Source organism: Rhagoletis pomonella, unplaced genomic scaffold (genome assembly GCF_013731165.1).
Source record: "Rhagoletis pomonella isolate Grant_MI unplaced genomic scaffold, Rhpom_1.0 Rhpom_scaffold_00008, whole genome shotgun sequence".
Taxonomy (NCBI): domain Eukaryota; kingdom Metazoa; phylum Arthropoda; class Insecta; order Diptera; family Tephritidae; genus Rhagoletis; species Rhagoletis pomonella.
In genome coordinates, this window is record NW_023458562.1 from 45,276,044 (window position 1) to 45,294,423 (window position 18,380).

Here is an 18,380-nt window from a genome sequence, read left to right on the forward strand (position 1 = left end):
CACTTTGTTCCTTTTTTGTGTATTTTTTTGTAAACCTAATGAACTATGGACTAATAATAATTACAACAAAAAAAATATAATAATAATATAAACTAATCTTTGTTTTAATGTACTAAACTGCTGAATGGATATACTAAAATATTAAAAAAAAAATTGTGGCGGATATAATATGCTTCAGGGGGGAAGTTTTCTTGGGGATTACTAATTTAAATTTTATTTTAATTATAATTTTATTTAATTATAACTTTTCGTTAGATTTGTAGAAAATCTTTTTAAATTGATCTTTTTTTTTTGTTTGTAAATATTTGAAAAATATATGCTTTTTTAGCTTCTGTCCTTACCTTTTCACAAAAAAGAATTAAATTTTTGTCAACAAAAAAAGTTGTAATAATCAGTGTGCATGGTAATAATTCTGGCGTGGAGCAAGGCAAGTTTTTAAAAAATGAGCGCTAAAGTTTATATTTTATAAAAATTAATATTTAAACACTAAAAAATCTCACAATATTTTAGCACATTTATAGCACTAAGGCTAATTAAAAAGTAGTTATAATATACAAAATAATTCTCTTTGCATTCTTTTCTCTGAGCTCTATACAGGGAAATGGGGCCTCAAAGACCCGAAAACTTTAAACGAAAAGTCTCTAATGTCTAGAAACTTTTAGTTAAATATTTTCTAAATGAAAAAAAAATATAATTGAAAGTTAAAAGTATATTATAGGCGAGAAGCTCCACAAGCAGTAATCCTAATTTACACACATCTCCTTATGGGTTAAGAAATGATAAGCATGCATTAAAAAATTAAAATTTGCATGCAGCTTTTTTTTAGTTTTTAACTAGCACATAAAATTAACCGTTTTAAATTGTACTTTGATTGTAGACTAACAATATAAATAAAATATTTTTTTTCAGTAAATCTAAAAATTTAAAAGTTAAAGCAAGTTAAATTGTATTTTATTAACAGATGTTGTGAAAAAATTTTTGCACATATGTATGTATGTATTGAGTTTAAAAAAAAAACATCAATCTACGAAATACTAATAAAAATAATGGAAAAACAGCTCATTAAACACTCATTAATCAACTACAAACGCATTGTTGACATAAAAAACGAAATCGCAAAACAGATTTACACTTCTTTGAACAACACTTAAGGTGTCAACTGGACAAACTACCACAAAAATAACAAAAAAAAATACAACAAATATATGCAGTGACTCTTCATGGCATACAAAATCTTCTTCCGAAAACCTGAGAAAAGCAATAAAACAGCTAAATCACTAAACATCCAATTGATGCACAAACAACAACGACTAAATTGCTGGTTCTACAAAAAGAACAAGAAAAATCACATATTATAAAGCTCTGTTATGATCCAACGAACAAAATAAACCAGCAAAAAGGCCTAAACATCAATTGAAGCTTGAAGTTCAACGTCAAGCAAAAGCTAGAATTAAACAAACAAAAAACATGTTAAATAAACTTAAAAAATTATTTTAAATTACAAAGCACACCAGTTAATATTTTAACATGTAACGAATTTTCTTTAATTGTACTTTTATGACTAAAAGCGAAGGTAACAATAAAGAAAAACAACCAGAAGAAAAAGGTGAGTTTTCTAAGCACTCATCTTGATGTAAGTTTCGCAAGCTCTAAACTAAGGCACTCAAAACATCTAGAAATAGCGAAACTTTTCAATGCTTAATTCATCTGAAACAAAAACAAACAGACGTGAATTAGTCAGAAATAAATACGAATTTTTACAGTGGGCTTTTCCGCCCACTAATCCAGTGCGAAGACCGCCGTTGTCTTAAAATCATACAAAACATTTTTTTTTACAATAGAAATTATATTGTTGATATAAAAACCTACACCGCGGCATTATAGAAATTTGTGCTACTAGCATCATTAACTGAGTAAATAGCGTGTTCACAGAACGCTATCAAAATATGCCAAGTACATTTGGAAAACAAAAATTAACATATGAAAAATAAATGCATTTGAATAGCAGCCCGATCCTTTCATTGAGCTTATTATTAAGTTTGTTTCAAAAGTCAACAACAGCTACATATTCACAATTTTGACCAATTGGGCTTCCGCTTTTCAGCAAAACTTTTCAAACCTTCCTGTGCATCATCCATGCGTATGTTTTCAACCATTACCTAAAAAATGCAACTATTATAACACTTCTTTCAGAAAAAAATATGCAATCAAGCTTGATACATTACATTTGTGCCTTGTTCGTAGGCTTCCTTAATGCCCATTTCCAATTGTTTGTAATAGAAAACTTTACCCATGGCTATCACTGCACGACTCTTCTCTTTTATTGATTTTGTTATCTTGTCAGTTTCTGCATCTAGTTCTGCCTCGGGTACAACAACGCTGGCCAAGCCTTTGTTCAAAGTATCAAAAACTTTATTTGAGACACCCAAGATTAAAATTTCATTTGTAATGTTACCTGCCGCTAAAGCATCTGGTGCCTTCATCGGGAAACCAGTAAACAACAGGTAAGAAGACCGCATACGCGGCATAATACGTGATATCGCAATGCCAGGTGTCGTGCAGAATATGCCTAAGTTAATGCTGAAAATAATAAGGAAAGAAATAACAAAATCAACTAATGAAATCAATGTTTTCAGCTTTTATCACTTAGACCCCCTCTTAAAGTGTGGAAATTGCATACCCTGAAGCAGCAAAGCTTGCTTTATCTGATGCCACGACCATATCACATGAGGCTGCCAACTGTAGGCCAGCAGCAGTAGCCATGCCATTTACTTTCGCTATTATCGGCACTGGAGATTTGTATATGTTCATTATGATTTCCACAAGCTGGCTAAAGATCTCACAACCGCCATCAGTAGAGGCTGACTAAGCAAAAAATTATGTACATAATTAGCATTCAACAATTCGTTATAAATGCAAATATGTATATATGTACATACAATTTCTTTCAAGTTATGTCCCGCCGACCAAACTGGACCGGTGGAGCTAATCACTATGCAACGTAGCTCTTCATCATGTGCATCCTTTGTAATGCCTTCGAGGATGCTTGCCATCACTTCACGGGAAAGTGTGTTGCGTGCTCTGGGATCATTTAATATGATCTCACGTACACCATTACTTTGTTTAATGATTGTACTTTGATTACGATTGCTTCCCCCGAGCAGTGGAGCCATTGCAGCAGCAGTTAAATTTGTACTCTGCAAAATAGGAATCCCTTCATTGTATTTGTCGTTTTTATGCAAATCCACTCACCTTTGTTAATGATGTATATAATGTACGCAACATTTTTAGCTGATAGTATTAAAATTGCACTTGTTGGGAATTAAATAGGTAAACTGTCAACTAAAATTGTAATAAGTAATCAGCTGTTTACACAAATATGCCAGTAGAGATTTCTAGGCAATGCACCAGCACCATACGAAATTCACTTGGCAATCGAAATCGAAATATTAGTTTCAAAATTTCTAATTGCCAATATAAAATATTTAGAGCTGTTTCAAGCAAATAAATTTAAATTAATTTTGAAAATGTACTTTCCACCTTCTGGATTAAGAAATTTGGAGTAAACGGACTGTAAAAGTCGTCGGCCAAAATTTCGACTATGATGCATTCCCAGATACTGGCAGGGCCATCGAGAGAAAACTCGGGTCCCGGACTAAAAATCACGGCCCCTATAATAAATTCTAAGTCGGAATATATTTATACTAAAAGTGTATAACGAAAAAGCAATTAAATTGTAAAAAATAATAACAAGTTATGGTTCCCATATTTCAGGCCCTCTAAAAAGACCGGTCCCGGGGGGTTCACCCCTTTTGCCTCTCACTCTCGACGGGCCTGGATACTGGGAGTCTCGTTTGAATGTTCTTGAACGATAATGGATAAATGTGTCGATAACAATGTACCAAACAAATAACTATGTATGGTCTATCGACAGTGATATCGAAATAATATTAATAACAATAGAATGGCGCTTACACAATTATGAGATTCGCAAGACGTGTTAACCATCCTAAAATCTTAAGCTTAACCTTTTTTATGTAAAATAATCATTGAAATGGTTTTAGAGGATTTCCAGCTTTACCGAAATTTTTTAAACTGATACAAAATATACAGTGGTAATATGGTAGCGCGCACAGCGGTCGCCGATATCGAAATATTTACGCATAAGAATTATCAAAAAAAAAGTATCGATAACAAATAGGCATGAGCATTTTTTTAGTTTATTTTTATGCTAATAGGAATTTCCCTTTCCAACACCGAGCGCATTCATTCCCAGTAGCATTTGTAGGCAAATGCAGCCAACTTTACTATTATTTACGTACATCAGCTGTTTGAAAAGTTTATTAATTGGCAATCAAGGCCTTGTTATCAATTTATTTCGCTGTTTTCCTATCAAAAAGAAACTCACTTGTCAAATTAGCAGCCATAAATTTTTTTTTTGATAAATAAATGTATTTGGTAGGGTATCTACACAATTTTAAACCCGAATAAATTAAATATATGTGCATTTTAATTGAAGGCAATTGAGACACCATTCCGTACGGCAGTATGCAAAATTGAAAAGCTAATTATTTTTAAAAGGTAAGTAAAGAAGTATTCGACCAGTTTATAAATTGTGTCAGTGACCGCGCCAATGTTAAGCTAAATATATAAAATATGCATACTTGAATGCAGCGATACAATTAACACTGTCGGACGATCTGTTTTCGGGGTGCTCAATCCGCTGAGGTGCAAACAAACAAAGCATTGAAAAGAATGAGTACAATAAAAAGATGTCCATCCGTATGTAACTATGTACATGCATATATATGTACACATTGCTTGTGTATTTGCCTGCTGTTATAAACTCTTTTAGAGCTCATAATACTTGTTATCAGACGGACAAAGAAAATTAACATTTCTCCCTTTATTTCATATACTTTATCATCAACAAAGTTATTAGGTGCACCCGTACTACATCAGCAACTACATATTTATGCAAATATATAGTACATATACCTAATGTACGTGAAGTAAACTTTGTGTTCAATTGAACACTTTGCAATTAGTTAATAGCGCGCCTTCAACGGGTACACAAGCATAAGATATACATAGTACAATCGCGCCGCCTGCAGATCGACAGTGTGCTCAGAAATACGTGCTTTGTGTGTCATATGTATATATGTACATACACACATATGTTCCAACCGAAAGTGATTGATTATTAAAGTACAAATTCCAAATAAACTAACGAACCCAACGAGAAGTAAGTGAAGGAGTTAAGATGCCACCATTCCAAGTTGTCGATTGCACAAAGGTATTAACAGGTGGAGTGAATCGGGCATTTGGTAATAGAGAACCTTGGCTAGTAGCAACTATTACGGCGACAACGGTGCTGGGAACTGTTTGGCTATGGACATTTATCAATCAGGATGAAAGTGAGTAAATCATATGAATGTTTGTAGTTTTGTATGTGTACAGTTTCGTTTGCCATTTCGCCGATTTTTAATTGCTAAGAAATAATGAATTGCTAATTGGCGGTTTTGTACTTGCAGCCATTCATTTAATATTAGTTGTTATATAAAGCATAGTTCTATTGAACATCTTGTCTGTCTTACTTTAGTCTAATTATCGGCAATGTGCTTTATGCTAATGTTATTGGATCAGACCGGTAAATTGATCATTTTTTCTTTGAGCAACAGCACAAATATATAGTATTTAATAGCACTGATAACTGGGGCTATAAACATTGTATACATACAAGTGATAAGAGTGGAAAAAGAAAAGTAGGGTTTGCTTTTCTAATGTTTATGTACTTTTAATACAGTCCAAGGTACATTGAACAGGTAGTATCAGTAGAGCAGCTGATTTGATTTATTTTCAAATTATTTGGTCTCGAAAATGTCAAATATTTTTAATTTTTTCTCACGAAAATTATAAGTTGTTAAAATCCATTTGCTTGTGAAACCTTTTTCCATACAAAACAAGCGATTGAATAGCAGCTTTTGGAACGTTCGCCCAACTCGGCAGCACGACCGCTGATTACTGGGCCTTGCAAAGGATGGATCAATGCTTCGAGAAGCAAACAAATTTACTAGGAAAGAAAGTTGCATCAATTTTTATTTTTTCCAATTTCAATTTTTTATTTTTTATAATTTTTTGTATTTCACATGGCACCCTTTGATTTAGAAGAAAAAATTCAGAACAGTTGTTAACACTTTCGATACCAGAAGCAACAACAAAATACACGCAAATGTTGTTTTTGCTCTACTGATACTACCTGTTTAATGTGCCTTGATACAGTCTAATGGCAAATTAAAATTTTGAAACTAAAATTTGTCAGGAGGACATTCTTTACAATCCTTCTATATGTAGATATCGTCGTTTAAAGTACAAAACCGCATATCAAGATAATGCAAAACGCTCCTATGTGAGGTTGCCCAAATTTTACAGTAGAGAGTAAAAACATTCGCATTTCAGGCTAGTATACATATTTCAGGACGAATGGATAAGGCTTGAGCCAGAGCTTCGGTGAGCAAATCCAATTTTTGGCAAAAAATGTTAGTTATGCAGTTTTGCAGAACGACGATACCCGTTTTTGTACTTTAACCGATGATATATATGTATATAGTATGTCTAATGAGCAGCGGTACAAAATTCTTAATGCTCGGATACGGGGCCCTGTACTAGCAGGTAAATACTACCTTATGCCAAGCGTATATGCTCTAAAAGAGCTTTCTGGGATATTGCGTCTCTTCAAATAAGATTGTAAAAACATTACTTAGCGGTAGAGTCAGTCGTGCATTCCATCAGCAAAAACAAAAAAATATATTCCGTAGGTCATCATCTATTTCAGTTCAATATAAATTTGAATGCTTTTGTTTTCCTTTTAGGGTTCAAAACAGATTTTATCATGGTCCAAAGTTCGATTATAGCCGATTTCGTTAATCTACTGTACTTGCCAGGCCTAATTTTCGAATCCGATAGGCCATAGATTGAGCTGCTAACCGTATACAGAATTTTATAATCGCAAATTTATTCATTGCAAGTCAATTGGGTTCTGTAATATATACATATCGTCGTTTAAAAAGTGCACTTTTGGCACAAATGTCTGTTATGAGGCTGCGCAGAACCACGATACACGGTTTTGTTCTTTAAACGGCGATATGTAGGTGGAAATTTGGAGACAGTCGCGCTCTTTTATAGAAAAAGCTTAATGTTTTCGCTATTTTCGAATATATTCTCGATTACTATCTTTTGTCGCCCTTTTTTTAGGTATTTTAGTGCGCGGCAAACGTCAATTCTTTCGTCTTGCCAAACGGTTACCCGCTGTACGTCGCAAAATCGATGCAGAAGTCTCGAAAGCCAAAGACAATTTCGAGGGTGAAATCCGCAGAAGCTGCACAAATCTTACTTGGTCACTTGAACTGCCCGAACACGGATTGGGCCATGATGAAATTCTGCAACTGGTTGATAAACATTTAAATATCGGTCATTATAACTGGCGCGAAGGGCGCGTATCGGGTGCAGTGTATGGTTTCAATGAGGAGTTGGTTGAGCTAATTACCCAAGTTTATGGCAAGACATCCTACACGAATCCACTGCATCCTGACATTTTTCCTGGTGTATGTAAAATGGAAGCAGAAGTGGTGCGTATGGCGTGTACGCTCTTCCATGGCGACGCCAATAGCTGTGGCACGGTAAGTGTGCTGAAAACCCCTTTAATATAAGTAATTAAGAAATATATATATATTTCAGATGACCACCGGCGGCACTGAATCTATATTAATGGCCTGCAAAGCATATCGTGATTATGCGCGTGAAACACGTAACGTACAGCGCCCGAATATGATTGTGCCGAAGACAGTACATGCAGCATTCGACAAAGCAGCACAGTACTTCAATATACATATCAGATATGTGGATGTGGATCCGAAAACGCTAAATGTAGATGTAAAGGCCGTAAAACGTGCTATTAACTCCAATACAATACTGGTATGCTGAGCTGATCTTAATTAAGAATTTTTCGTTGGTAAAAAACATAAAACTATCCCTTTCTAGCTCGTTGGCTCAGCTCCTAATTTTCCCTATGGCACCATAGATGACATCGAAGCCATTGGCGCGCTTGGTGTCAAATACAACATACCCGTGCATGTGGATGCATGTCTGGGTAGTTTTGTTGTGGCGCTGACAAGAGAAGCGGGCTATAAAATCCCACCATTCGATTTTGCTGTCAATGGCGTAACTAGTATCTCAGCAGATACACACAAGGTTTGTCAAAAATAGCTCGATTTACTGTATATCCAGTTGAAACTGAAGTATACTCTTTTCTGTTTAGTATGGCTTTGCGCCCAAAGGTTCCTCAATTATATTGTACTCCGATCATAAATACCTCAATCATCAATTCACTGTAACCACCGATTGGCCAGGCGGCGTCTATGGCTCACCGACTGTGAATGGCTCTCGTGCAGGTGGCATTATTGCTGCCTGCTGGGCGACTATGATGAGTTTCGGTCATGAAGGTTATCTAGAAGCGACTAAGCGTATTGTCGACACAGCGCGCTACGTTGAGGCTGGGTGAGTAAGCAATTTAAACACTAAACGTTTCATGCCAAAAGCATAAATGTATTTTCAGCATACGCGCAGTGGAAGGCGTCTTCGTGTTTGGTAAGCCCGCCACTTCAGTGGTGGCAATTGGTTCAAATGTCTTCGATATTTTCCGTCTCTCTGATGCGTTATGCAAATTGGGCTGGAATTTAAATGCGCTACAATTTCCTTCGGGGTGAGCTACGATTTAATTTGAATAAGAACTCAAATCTTATATTCTCTCCGTTCTTAGCATTCATATTTGCATTACTGATATGCATACGCAACCGGGCGTGGCTGATAAGTTCCTAGCTGACTTCAACGGGGCCGTTGAAGAGATAATGAAGGATCCTGGCCGGCCAGTTGAGGGTAAAATGGCTATTTATGGCGTGGCTCAAGGTATACCAGATCGCACGGTGGTGGGCGATGTGACGCGTGCTTTCCTCAATAGCATGTACTATACGCCAAACAAGAAATGAGTTCTCGGGCGGAAAGTACACTTTGAGCGTGAATATTTTGTTGTTGATGTTTTGTAGTAGCGTATTTAAGTGTAGAGAATTTAGATGTCCCCATTTTTGGGCAGAAGTTTCATATAAAGAGTTGTGCAATTTTTTTGAGAATGTAATTTTTTATATTAGATGTCCAGATGCGACTCAAAATATAATTTTTTTAGAACACATACTAATTACCCGAATGCAAATTTGAGTAAAATATTTTATTATGGAATAATCATTTGATTATTCTTGTCCTGCCTAATTTTAATGAAAATTCTTTTTTTTCAATAATTAGTCGGAGTTGGATAATTATGATGTTTGCTATAAAAAGTACTTAGTATTCAATTTCAAATACATGTACCTAATTTCTATAATTCAAAATCGATTTCCGATAAGGTCCTTTTTTACATATTTTGTTTTTATACTTTTTTAATGGCTTTTTCATTCCAAGTTTTTCTTAATTTGCCTCAGCCGCATGGTCCTTTAACTATATTATGATTTTTTAAGAAAATACACACAAATGTATGTATGTATGTATATATGTATGCAAAGGATTTTCGAGCCCATCTATACATACATATTTATAGTTTAAGCGTAATGATAAAAACAAAACTTACATGCATATATCTTTAAAAATGTTTTTACTTGCAAAATGTTAAATGTACACATTAGTTGAGATAATAAATGTTTCTATTAGCCAGAAAATCTAAACAATGTACAATTAACTAAGAGTTTCAAATTTAATTTCAGACTGCATGTACATAATTACATATGTATGTGCATACTTAGGTGTTAAAATTAAAACAACTTTGCTGATATTAGCTTAGAAAATGAGATATTGTTGCACATAGAACCATCCCTGCCTTGCGTGTATACAGCAGTGACGGGCAGGAGAAGCAGACGAAGAAAACTGATACACGACTATTCTGTGGCAAAAATAGGTCTGTGGCAAAAATCTAGGCGAAAAAGGTAGCTGCCTCTGGAAGCCAGAATAAGATATTGAAAAGAACTAGGTGCGAGGTTCCTGCAAAGGAGTTGGAAAAACCGAAACCTACTTTATTCTTTTACTGCAGGTGGCCGTCATCGACAAAGTCAAAAAAAAAACCGAGATCATTCAAAAATCGGATACCGTGAAAAATAGCGACAATTCCGGCAACAGGTGCTTTTTAGGCAAAGCTATTATATCAGCAAGTTTTTAGTAAACGATTCTCAAAGTTTGTCACGAAATGGCGTCATAGTAGCAACATAGAAGCTCTAATTAAGACGCACTTTATACAGTTATAAAAAAGTTATTTAAAATGGCCAGCAACCTGCTTTTTGACATGTACATACCTACGTAATCAGGTAAGGGGTCGACTTTGACAACTTCCGCTTTTCTGTGACTTCGAGAAATTATTTTATAGCCTGTCTGAGAAGTGCATGCAATAATATGCAAAATATAAGTTGTTTGCGTAACTTATGTTGCATACTTCTAGGCACATTATTAGTTCATCTAGGAACAACGCGAAAGCAATAGGGGCTAGACATTAGAAAAAAATTGCAGGTGATCTAAGATTTTAATATACGCAAATTTTTCTTTAAAAGATTAATCGATGATTAATAATCACCAATAAAAACAAAAAAAAATAAAATTTGAGTAAAATCGAGTGACTTACAGAAAGGCCAAAATACAACGATCAACAGTAAATCACCATGCACACAAAAGCACAAACTGCAATGGTACCCGTCAATAAAAAAGAACAACAACAACATCAACATAAAGCGCACTAAAAATGGCAACCGGCAACATAAATAATAAAACACCCACACAGCCAAATAGCTTCGAATATGGCATGGAGCGCTGCGCCGACACAGCAGACATAGCAACGCCAAGAGGCAACAACAAAATTATGCAAGTAAAAAAACAAATCGAAAACGAAAACAGTCTGCCACAAATGGCTGTCAGCAGATGAAGCAGCAACAAAAACAGCTAAAAGAAATGCCAGCAATTGAGCCGAAAAGTGGCACACGAAAAAAATGTCAACTGTTGACAGCAAGTAACACGATCAAAAATCGGCTTTTGGCCGATGAACATATTGAAAAATAAAAGAAAAGGAAATGATTTCAGAAATAATACTCCATATGGATCTTATGTGCGTTGTGTCTGTTTCCAAATGACTAACCCTGCCAGCAAATGGAAGAGAACTTTATGGTCACTATTGGAAGTTATCAAAGCGATAGTTATTTATTACACAAAATCAAAAAAAAAACATGTCTGTCGCTTTTCTATCTTCTTAAAGATGCCCGGACGATTATGACTGGAAATGCATTTTTTTTAAATATGCGAGAAAAGAAAAAATTGTGGAGAGCTTTTTCGAAATAATTATTTGTGGGAATAAAAATGAATGGATTCCAAAAAAAAAAATGAATGAACTTAAAAAAAAATTTTTAAACTGTACTGCACTTATTTGTGGAAGTAAAAATCTATAGATCCGAACTTTTTGATATTCTTCAAATAATTTGCAGAAATATATGTTTTTTTTTTTTAATTAATTAAAATTTGAGTGGAAACTTTCTATGAGCTTTAGTTCCTTAAAATTGTATTTTTTGCCTAGAAATATATATAAAAGGTTATTTAAAAAGCACGAGAGACACAATTTTGTTTAAACTTTTTCAACTTTTGTAAAGGAGTATTAATATATATATATATTAAATTGAAGCTTTTTGAAAAGAACTTTTTTTCGAAATAAAACGTTAACGCTTTAAATTGTAAGAACTATTTCTAAACAAAGTGTAGAAATTTTCTTCAAAAGAAAGGAATTTTTAAAATAACACCAAAAAAATTTCCACAAAATTGCCAAAATATTTTTGAATTTATATATTTTTCGTAAGAAAAACATTTTTCTGAACATTTTCTTTAAAAACTATATTTTTTAACTTACGAAAATTAGCATTTAAAATTTTAAAATTTTGATGTCAAATGTGTTTGAAGGGCAAATAAATAAGAAGCTACTTGAGAAAACGACCATTATAGTTATAAAAAAATATTAATAAAGATCGAAATTTACTATTTGTCCCAACACAAAATTAGTCATTTCTTTTTTCTTAAAATATGCATATTATAGCTAAAAAACTTTTTATAACTAGCTTCCTTAAAATATCTGAAACTTACAAAAAAAATTTATTATTTTTACAAAAAAAAAAGAAAATATTTTTACAAAAAAAAAATTATCCTTAAACTTTTACAACTATTCTTCTGAACTATTCTGCTTGAAAAAAATTTTCCAACAAATCTTAAATCTCTAAAATTCCATCAAATGCTTGTTATGTTGCGTGTTTTTTTCGCGCTTGAAATTCCGGTTAACTTTATTCAATAAACGAATGCCAGGTGAGCAATTGAGTAAGCGATTAGCAATTAAATTCAGGGAGCGACTTAGTGTACTCTTCTGGTAACTCTCCAGCGCTTCAGAGAATAATCAAATGAAACCAACTCAAATTTGTGTTAACAATTTTTGCAGTGACATCACAGCCAGACCTCGCACACTTGTGTACTTGGCTCGACAGTTAGCTAATTCTAGCAGTCAGTCACTGTCGCTGATAAGTAAGTCTCCACAAAAAAATCTACAATTAGCAAATGTGATAAATAGCGAGAACAACCAGCGCTTACCTGCCTTCCTGCCTTCCTACAAATGCAAAACAAATACCTATGTGTGTATGTATGTAAGTTATTTATGTCCATATGCCCATTTGTAGAGAACTCATAAATATTGTTAGCCCACTTTTTTAGTCGTTTTTGGTTTTTTTTTCAACGACGCTTACCTCAGCACTGCCACCTTTTGTACCTCCACTCACAACAGACAGTAAAACTTGCTCATTTGCGCTCTGCCTGCCGCTCCAACATCCGCTGCTTGCATTTGGCCAATACACAACAGCAACAACAAAAGTTAACCAAAAGAGTGACTGACTGGCTCCAGCAGCGGCCAATCGCATAAGTTCCATAATGTCGCCACTTCAAATGTGAAGCGACGTTCGCAGCGAATGGTTGGTGGATCGTTGTTATTAGTACTGCGTAGCCGTCGGCGTTAGCCGTGTCACAAATAACAAGTGCAAAGGGAAAAATCAAATAAAAAATAATAAATAAATAGGCAAAAAATAAGAAGAAGCATCAGAACATTCGTTGTTGATTCTTTGGTGTTTTTGGACACCCAGAGACGGCGCGTATGACTCCAACTGATGCGAGTGTATTAAATAACAGCACGGAAAGAATGCAAAACTGAAGTGCAGTGATATTCAAAATGAATTTTTAAAATCTTCTTCATGCTATTCAAGAAAGTTCCATTGTTCTTGCTGCTTAGCAGTGACAGTGTTTCGAAAGTGCAAAAAATTTTATTGAAAATACGAATTTCGACGGAAACGCAATTTGATAAAGAGTTTTTGAAAAAAAAAAAAATGCAAACATACTACACATTTCTATGGTGACATATAAAGCAGCACAGTGTGCGTAACTTAAAAATTTTGAGAGAAAATATTTTCAAAGGTGCTTATTCTAACAAACGCTTCCTTTTGGAAGGAGATTTTTTTATCTTTATCTTAGTGTAGAAAATTTATTTAAAACAATATTTTTATATTCGAAAAGAAACCTGCAGCACAGTGTGCGTAACTTAAAAATTCCGAGAGAAATTATTTTGAACGGTGCTTATTCTAACAATTTATTTTCTTTTGGAAGTAGATTTTTTTAACATCTTAGTGTAGGAAATTTAGTTAAAACAATATTTTAATATTCGGAAAAAAATGTCCAGTGATTTTTATAAGTTTTAGGTATTTTTTTAATAATTTTTTTATTTTATTTAATGTAAAAATAATTTATGCAAAAAAACGAACGAAACGAACGAAAAATATTTAAAATTGTAGGATATTTTATAAAAAATACGTTTCTTTAACGATGTTAATATTTTGAAAATTTACTTTTTACTAAGAGCTGTGAGACTTTGCTAAGTACCTAGATTCTAAAATTTTGAGTTCCCTGGCTCAAACCTCCTGCATACCATTCGAGTCTCAGATAAATTATGTTGGTTAACATAAACGTACTTGTTTTACCCTCGGTGGCAGGTCTCTATGGAGTACCGGCTAATGGGACATCTGGTAATTTGCCTAGAGCGCACTCAGACCTGGTATTCCTTAAAACGGATCCAACTATAGATCTCCCATATTCGGTCAGTAACTGAATGAATGTTGCGCTCAGCCTTCATTGGGAGGCATTGAGGATCTTCAACTGGGCATGTCGTCTTCAATTTTAGCGGTCTAACTATGTAGATATTTGCTTTCATTGAGTATTTAGAGTTGAGTAGAGAGTAGAGTTAGCTTGTGGGTTTGCTGACTGGGAACTCATCGTGTTACAAACACCTAAGCGGGTCGGTCACACTGATACCTGACCATCCATATTTTACACTTACACGAAACCAAGGCTATGGTCGATGTATGACAACAAAATGGTTATCATGTTATTTCAGTAACAAGTGAGAGTTAAAGTTGCGCGAAAAAATAAGATGTTTGTCAGGTGGTGTCGAAAAATACGAGTAAAGAAAGAGCATTATTCAAGAAAGTGACCCGCTTTTTGGCAAAAGCTATTTTTTTGCACTTGTTCGCAAACATATTCCTTTTACATTCTTTTTCGCTTCTGCTTTTTAATGATTTTCTTTTTTTTTTTGTTTTTAAATTTTTCTACATTCTTTTGTTCTTTGTTTTGCCTTTTATTTTTAATTTACCTCCTGCCTTTTTAACTGCTGATAAGCGCCGCCTGGCTACTGTGCTTGCTGGTTGCTTTGGAGAAGTGCAGCTTATCGCCGCCAATTGCCAATCGGTGTAGGCAATTTTATGCGAGTTAATTTCTTACCACTCCCCGAACTGCTTGTTTACTCAATTTGTTGATACCAAGTCAAAGTCGCGTATCTTAACAACAAATATTTATAAGTAGAAAAAAAAGACATTTATAAATAAGTACCTATACATACACATTCATAGAGGCAGAATCTACAGCGCATAAATAAACACTGAAATATGCAACTTTGCAAATGAAATATTTCTCTATACGGCTCTGCACTGGAAGTTCCCTGAGCAGAATTAAGTGTCAATTATTGCGTGGAAAAAATTATATTTTACCTCAGAAAGCAAGAAAAGGAATAGGAGGAAAACAAATTAGTACTAATTGTGAACAGTTGCAGTGAACAGCTGCAGTGGAAAAGTGAAAAAGTACCAGCATTTGCAATATACATACATATCTACATACTTATGCATGTACGTATATTTTTTATTAATTTTCAAGTGCAACTCAAAGTCGATCAGCGGTTTATTGTTTTTGACCTTTACAACAAAACGAAAGCAAAGCAACGTGCTGCTGTCTACTAGCGTCGCTTACTGTTCGTTACTTTAAGCCTTTGATCGTAGTGTTGCTTTGTTCTCATAAATGCTACTTTAGAATAAACATTTTTGCCTACCTATACGAAAATGTTAATGGATTATGAAAAAACGTATAAAGAAATAAACTTATAAATGCTCCGCTCAAAACTGGATTACGACAAGTTTAACACTCAACTTGTATGTATTTATTGTCGTGGATTACGTGGACTTAATGACGTGAGCGGCTTACAATTTTATTAAAAACTAACAGGTAAACACACAATTCTAAGCTAAGATATGTATTTGTAAACTTTATATTGGAGATGAAATGCCATAGAATTTGTTGACTAATTTCGAGGCTTCTAAACAAGTTTAAAAACACAAAATGTGTACTGAAAACATGTATGTATGTATGTAGGTACCGCCTGCATAAGGGTGGGTAGTCATCCCATCGAATAAACAATTAGTATTCTAATAAATATATGCACATATTAAATAAATAATGACTTTATAAAATAAAAATTATAAAAAACGCTATTCAATTACTAACCCTGCGCCTCCCTCCTCGGCGTCCACTGTTTTTTCATACAAAGTCTAAAACTATATTAGCACCCTTGACACTTACACATGTATATGAGCTCTTACTTACACCGAAATGCGTCTGCAAATCGTTACACCCTAATAAACGAATGACAAAGCTGTCTACCTTTGGCTGATTAAGATGAACGGATGCCAGAAGCGAACGTTTTGCAGTATAACCGACGAAATCTTCAATTTAAAAATTATTTGTTTATGCTTATCGTTTTGGAACCTGAAAAAAATCTTTAGAAACGGTTTTTTTTTTCGTTTTGATATAGTAACCTATTTTTTACGGTGTATTTTTTCGTTTTGTTGTAGCGAAATTGAAAAAAATACACTAAAAGAATTTTCTTCAACATTTACTTAAATAAAATAAAATAAAAAGAAACATTGCACTGAAAAAAAAATCCAAATTACTTAATCTAAATCGTGCAAGTCGTTATTTCTCGTCAAACTTATTTTATACTTTTCAATTTATTCTGTGTACTTTTCCGATTTGACGCAGTTTAAGGAAAACACAATTTCTTAGTTTTCAGTAATATTTTCTTTCTTTTTAGGAATAAAATAAAATTATAGTTTAAAAAACTAAAACCTCCCTATTATAATTGCCATTCGTACTGTCATCAAGTATGTAACTTGAGAATAGAAATCGCTGCATTTTTTAGGCGCATCAATATTACATAGTTACATCCCGAGCTAATAAAAGGAAAGTAAGAAGGTAAAAAGGAATAAGTATGTCATTTTGCTCACGGCGCTCAAACAGTCGCCGAGAGATGTAAGGTTCGTGTCCCAGAGTAGGAAATTTTTTTAATGTTATTTTTTTATTTATTTTTTTCTTTTTTTCATTTACATATTTTTTCTTTTTTCATTTATTTTTTATTTTATTTATTTTATCATTTCATTTTTATTTTTTACTTTTTTTATTGAAATTTTTTAAATTGTATTAAAAGAATATCATAAAAATTTTATGGTATTTGAGAATTCAGGTTTTTCCATGTATGAAATTAATTTTATAATTTATAATTTATATTTGAATTGAAATAATTGACTTACCTTAGCAGTAGTCGTCACGCGACGCACAGTGGGGCAAAAAATATTGCTGTGAACAAATCAATTTTGAGAGCTCAAATATGAACCGATTTTAAGTTTCTTACATGCACATTCTAATGTGAGAAATGCAATAACTCCCATTTATTTTGCATTTTGGCGTTAATATTATATATCTCTATATTAAGTTGCAGCACTCTACGATGAATACTTCCATAGACATGTTGTGTGAAAATTTCAGTTGTTATGGGAGGTGCCACGCCCATTGATATATCGAAATTATTTTTCTTCTATTATCAGCCTTGAGAGTCTAGATTCGATGTCCTAAATTTCAAAAATATCGGTACAGCTGTTATCGAGTTTTTCGAACAGAAAAAAAACGGCTTTCAAAATAGATATTAGTAAAAATAACAAATTAAATACATTTTTTAATTGAAAGTGTCCTATGGAAAAATATTTACGAATAATTTTTTAAATAATAGCACACATTTGAAATTATTGTTATTGTTAAGTATGTTCCAAAAAATGGAAGTATTCAAAAGTAAACATTTTTTTCTTTAATTTTTCAACATAAATAAATAAAAAACTAGCGCTTTTCAAAAAACAATCGCCACGGATAGATCGACGCGAAATTTCATTATCTCCTATTTAAACAAAAAGAAACTTGAAAACGGTTCATATTTGGGCTCGCGAAATTGATTTGTCCACAGCAACTTTTTTCCCCCACTGTGCGACGCCACAGTCGACATTTGCGAGGAAAGCAATTAACTTCGTCTTAACAGCACTGACAAAATTATTACTTATATTGAGTAAATTTACGTCCTCAAATTAATGACGCACTATTTTTAGCATGAACCTTAATTAAGGAAAAACTTCTCAAATTGAATACATTTTTCGTAATATTAAGGAAAAAACAGTAACTCTAAAATAAGGAAACTGGTTTCTTGTTTTAAGGAAATGCTTTTTTCTGAGTGTGTACTTATGTATATGTATGTATGTATGTCTGTTGAACATTGTTGCCATTAGCAATCTATTTTCCCCCAATCTTGTTTGTACGTGAAAGCACACGAATTTTTCCACAATTTGACTAATTTGATTTGTGTGCGGTGTAGGCGTTCCAACGGCGCATGCTCAGGATGTAATGCAATGATATGTACATACATATATGGAGGATTTATCATACCGCTGTGGGGTAATGCTTGTGCACCAACAACTACAAGCTGGTATTCATATACATATATAGTAGTTAGCTCTATTATGTTAGAATTAATTTAGAATGACAGAATGATGGCAGCGGTTTTGCCGCTCTAGGCAAAAACG

The 18,380-nt window shown here is 33.6% G+C and overlaps 3 protein-coding genes across 6 annotated transcripts in view; 2 read left to right on the top strand and 1 right to left on the bottom strand.

The window, feature by feature from the left end:
- Positions 1 to 1,832: 1,832 nt before the first annotated feature.
- LOC118744940 (enoyl-CoA hydratase domain-containing protein 3, mitochondrial) lies at positions 1,833 to 3,380 on the bottom strand. Its single transcript, XM_036478384.1, has 6 exons — positions 3,253 to 3,380; positions 2,940 to 3,197; positions 2,681 to 2,865; positions 2,456 to 2,580; positions 2,226 to 2,389; positions 1,833 to 2,159 (listed from the first exon to the last, which is right to left on the bottom strand). The coding sequence occupies exons 1-6, from the start codon at positions 3,283 to 3,285 to the stop codon at positions 2,070 to 2,072; spliced, it is 855 nt and encodes a 284-aa protein (XP_036334277.1). The 5' UTR covers positions 3,286 to 3,380; the 3' UTR covers positions 1,833 to 2,069.
- Positions 3,381 to 4,268: 888 nt separating this feature from the next.
- On the top strand, positions 4,269 to 9,770 carry LOC118744938 (sphingosine-1-phosphate lyase). 3 transcript variants are annotated; one of them, XM_036478382.1, is made up of 9 exons: positions 4,269 to 4,458; positions 4,520 to 4,581; positions 4,675 to 5,417; positions 7,255 to 7,679; positions 7,738 to 7,974; positions 8,041 to 8,250; positions 8,318 to 8,556; positions 8,615 to 8,761; positions 8,819 to 9,770. In XM_036478382.1, exons 3-9 carry the CDS (start codon positions 5,264 to 5,266, stop codon positions 9,042 to 9,044), a joined length of 1,638 nt encoding a protein of 545 aa, XP_036334275.1. In that variant the 5' UTR covers positions 4,269 to 4,458; positions 4,520 to 4,581; positions 4,675 to 5,263; the 3' UTR covers positions 9,045 to 9,770. The 3 variants fall into 3 exon arrangements, with proteins under 3 accessions (XP_036334275.1, XP_036334274.1, XP_036334273.1); XM_036478381.1 differs by having other exon boundaries at positions 4,936 to 5,417; XM_036478380.1 differs by having other exon boundaries at positions 4,269 to 4,581; positions 4,936 to 5,417.
- A 3,341-nt stretch (positions 9,771 to 13,111) lies between these two features.
- LOC118744935 (homeobox protein 5) overlaps positions 13,112 to 18,380 on the top strand; it is an 84,385-nt gene continuing 79,116 nt past the window's right edge. Inside the window, exon 1 of one of the 2 annotated variants that reach the window (XM_036478377.1) lies at positions 13,112 to 13,575. The gene's annotated coding sequence lies outside the window, so the exon portion shown is untranslated. Of the gene's footprint in view, positions 13,576 to 14,953; positions 15,706 to 18,380 lie in introns of those variants that run through there. The other variant, XM_036478376.1, reaches the window with a different exon arrangement.

Excerpts from the sequence above, each read along its gene's own strand:
- LOC118744938 (XM_036478380.1), top strand. The coding sequence starts at position 5,264 with ATGCCACCATTCCAAGTTGTCGATTGCACAAAGGTATTAACAGGTGGA. Across the intron at positions 7,680-7,737 it reads ACGCCAATAGCTGTGGCACG|ATGACCACCGGCGGCACTGA; the intron begins GTAAGTGTGCTG and ends TATATATTTCAG. Across the intron at positions 8,251-8,317 it reads TCTCAGCAGATACACACAAG|TATGGCTTTGCGCCCAAAGG; the intron begins GTTTGTCAAAAA and ends TTTTCTGTTTAG.
- LOC118744940 (XM_036478384.1), bottom strand. The coding sequence starts at position 3,285 with ATGTTGCGTACATTATATACATCATTAACAAAG. Across the intron at positions 3,198-3,252 it reads TATATACATCATTAACAAAG|AGTACAAATTTAACTGCTGC; the intron begins GTGAGTGGATTT and ends CCTATTTTGCAG. Across the intron at positions 2,160-2,225 it reads CCTACGAACAAGGCACAAAT|GTAATGGTTGAAAACATACG; the intron begins GTAATGTATCAA and ends TGCATTTTTTAG.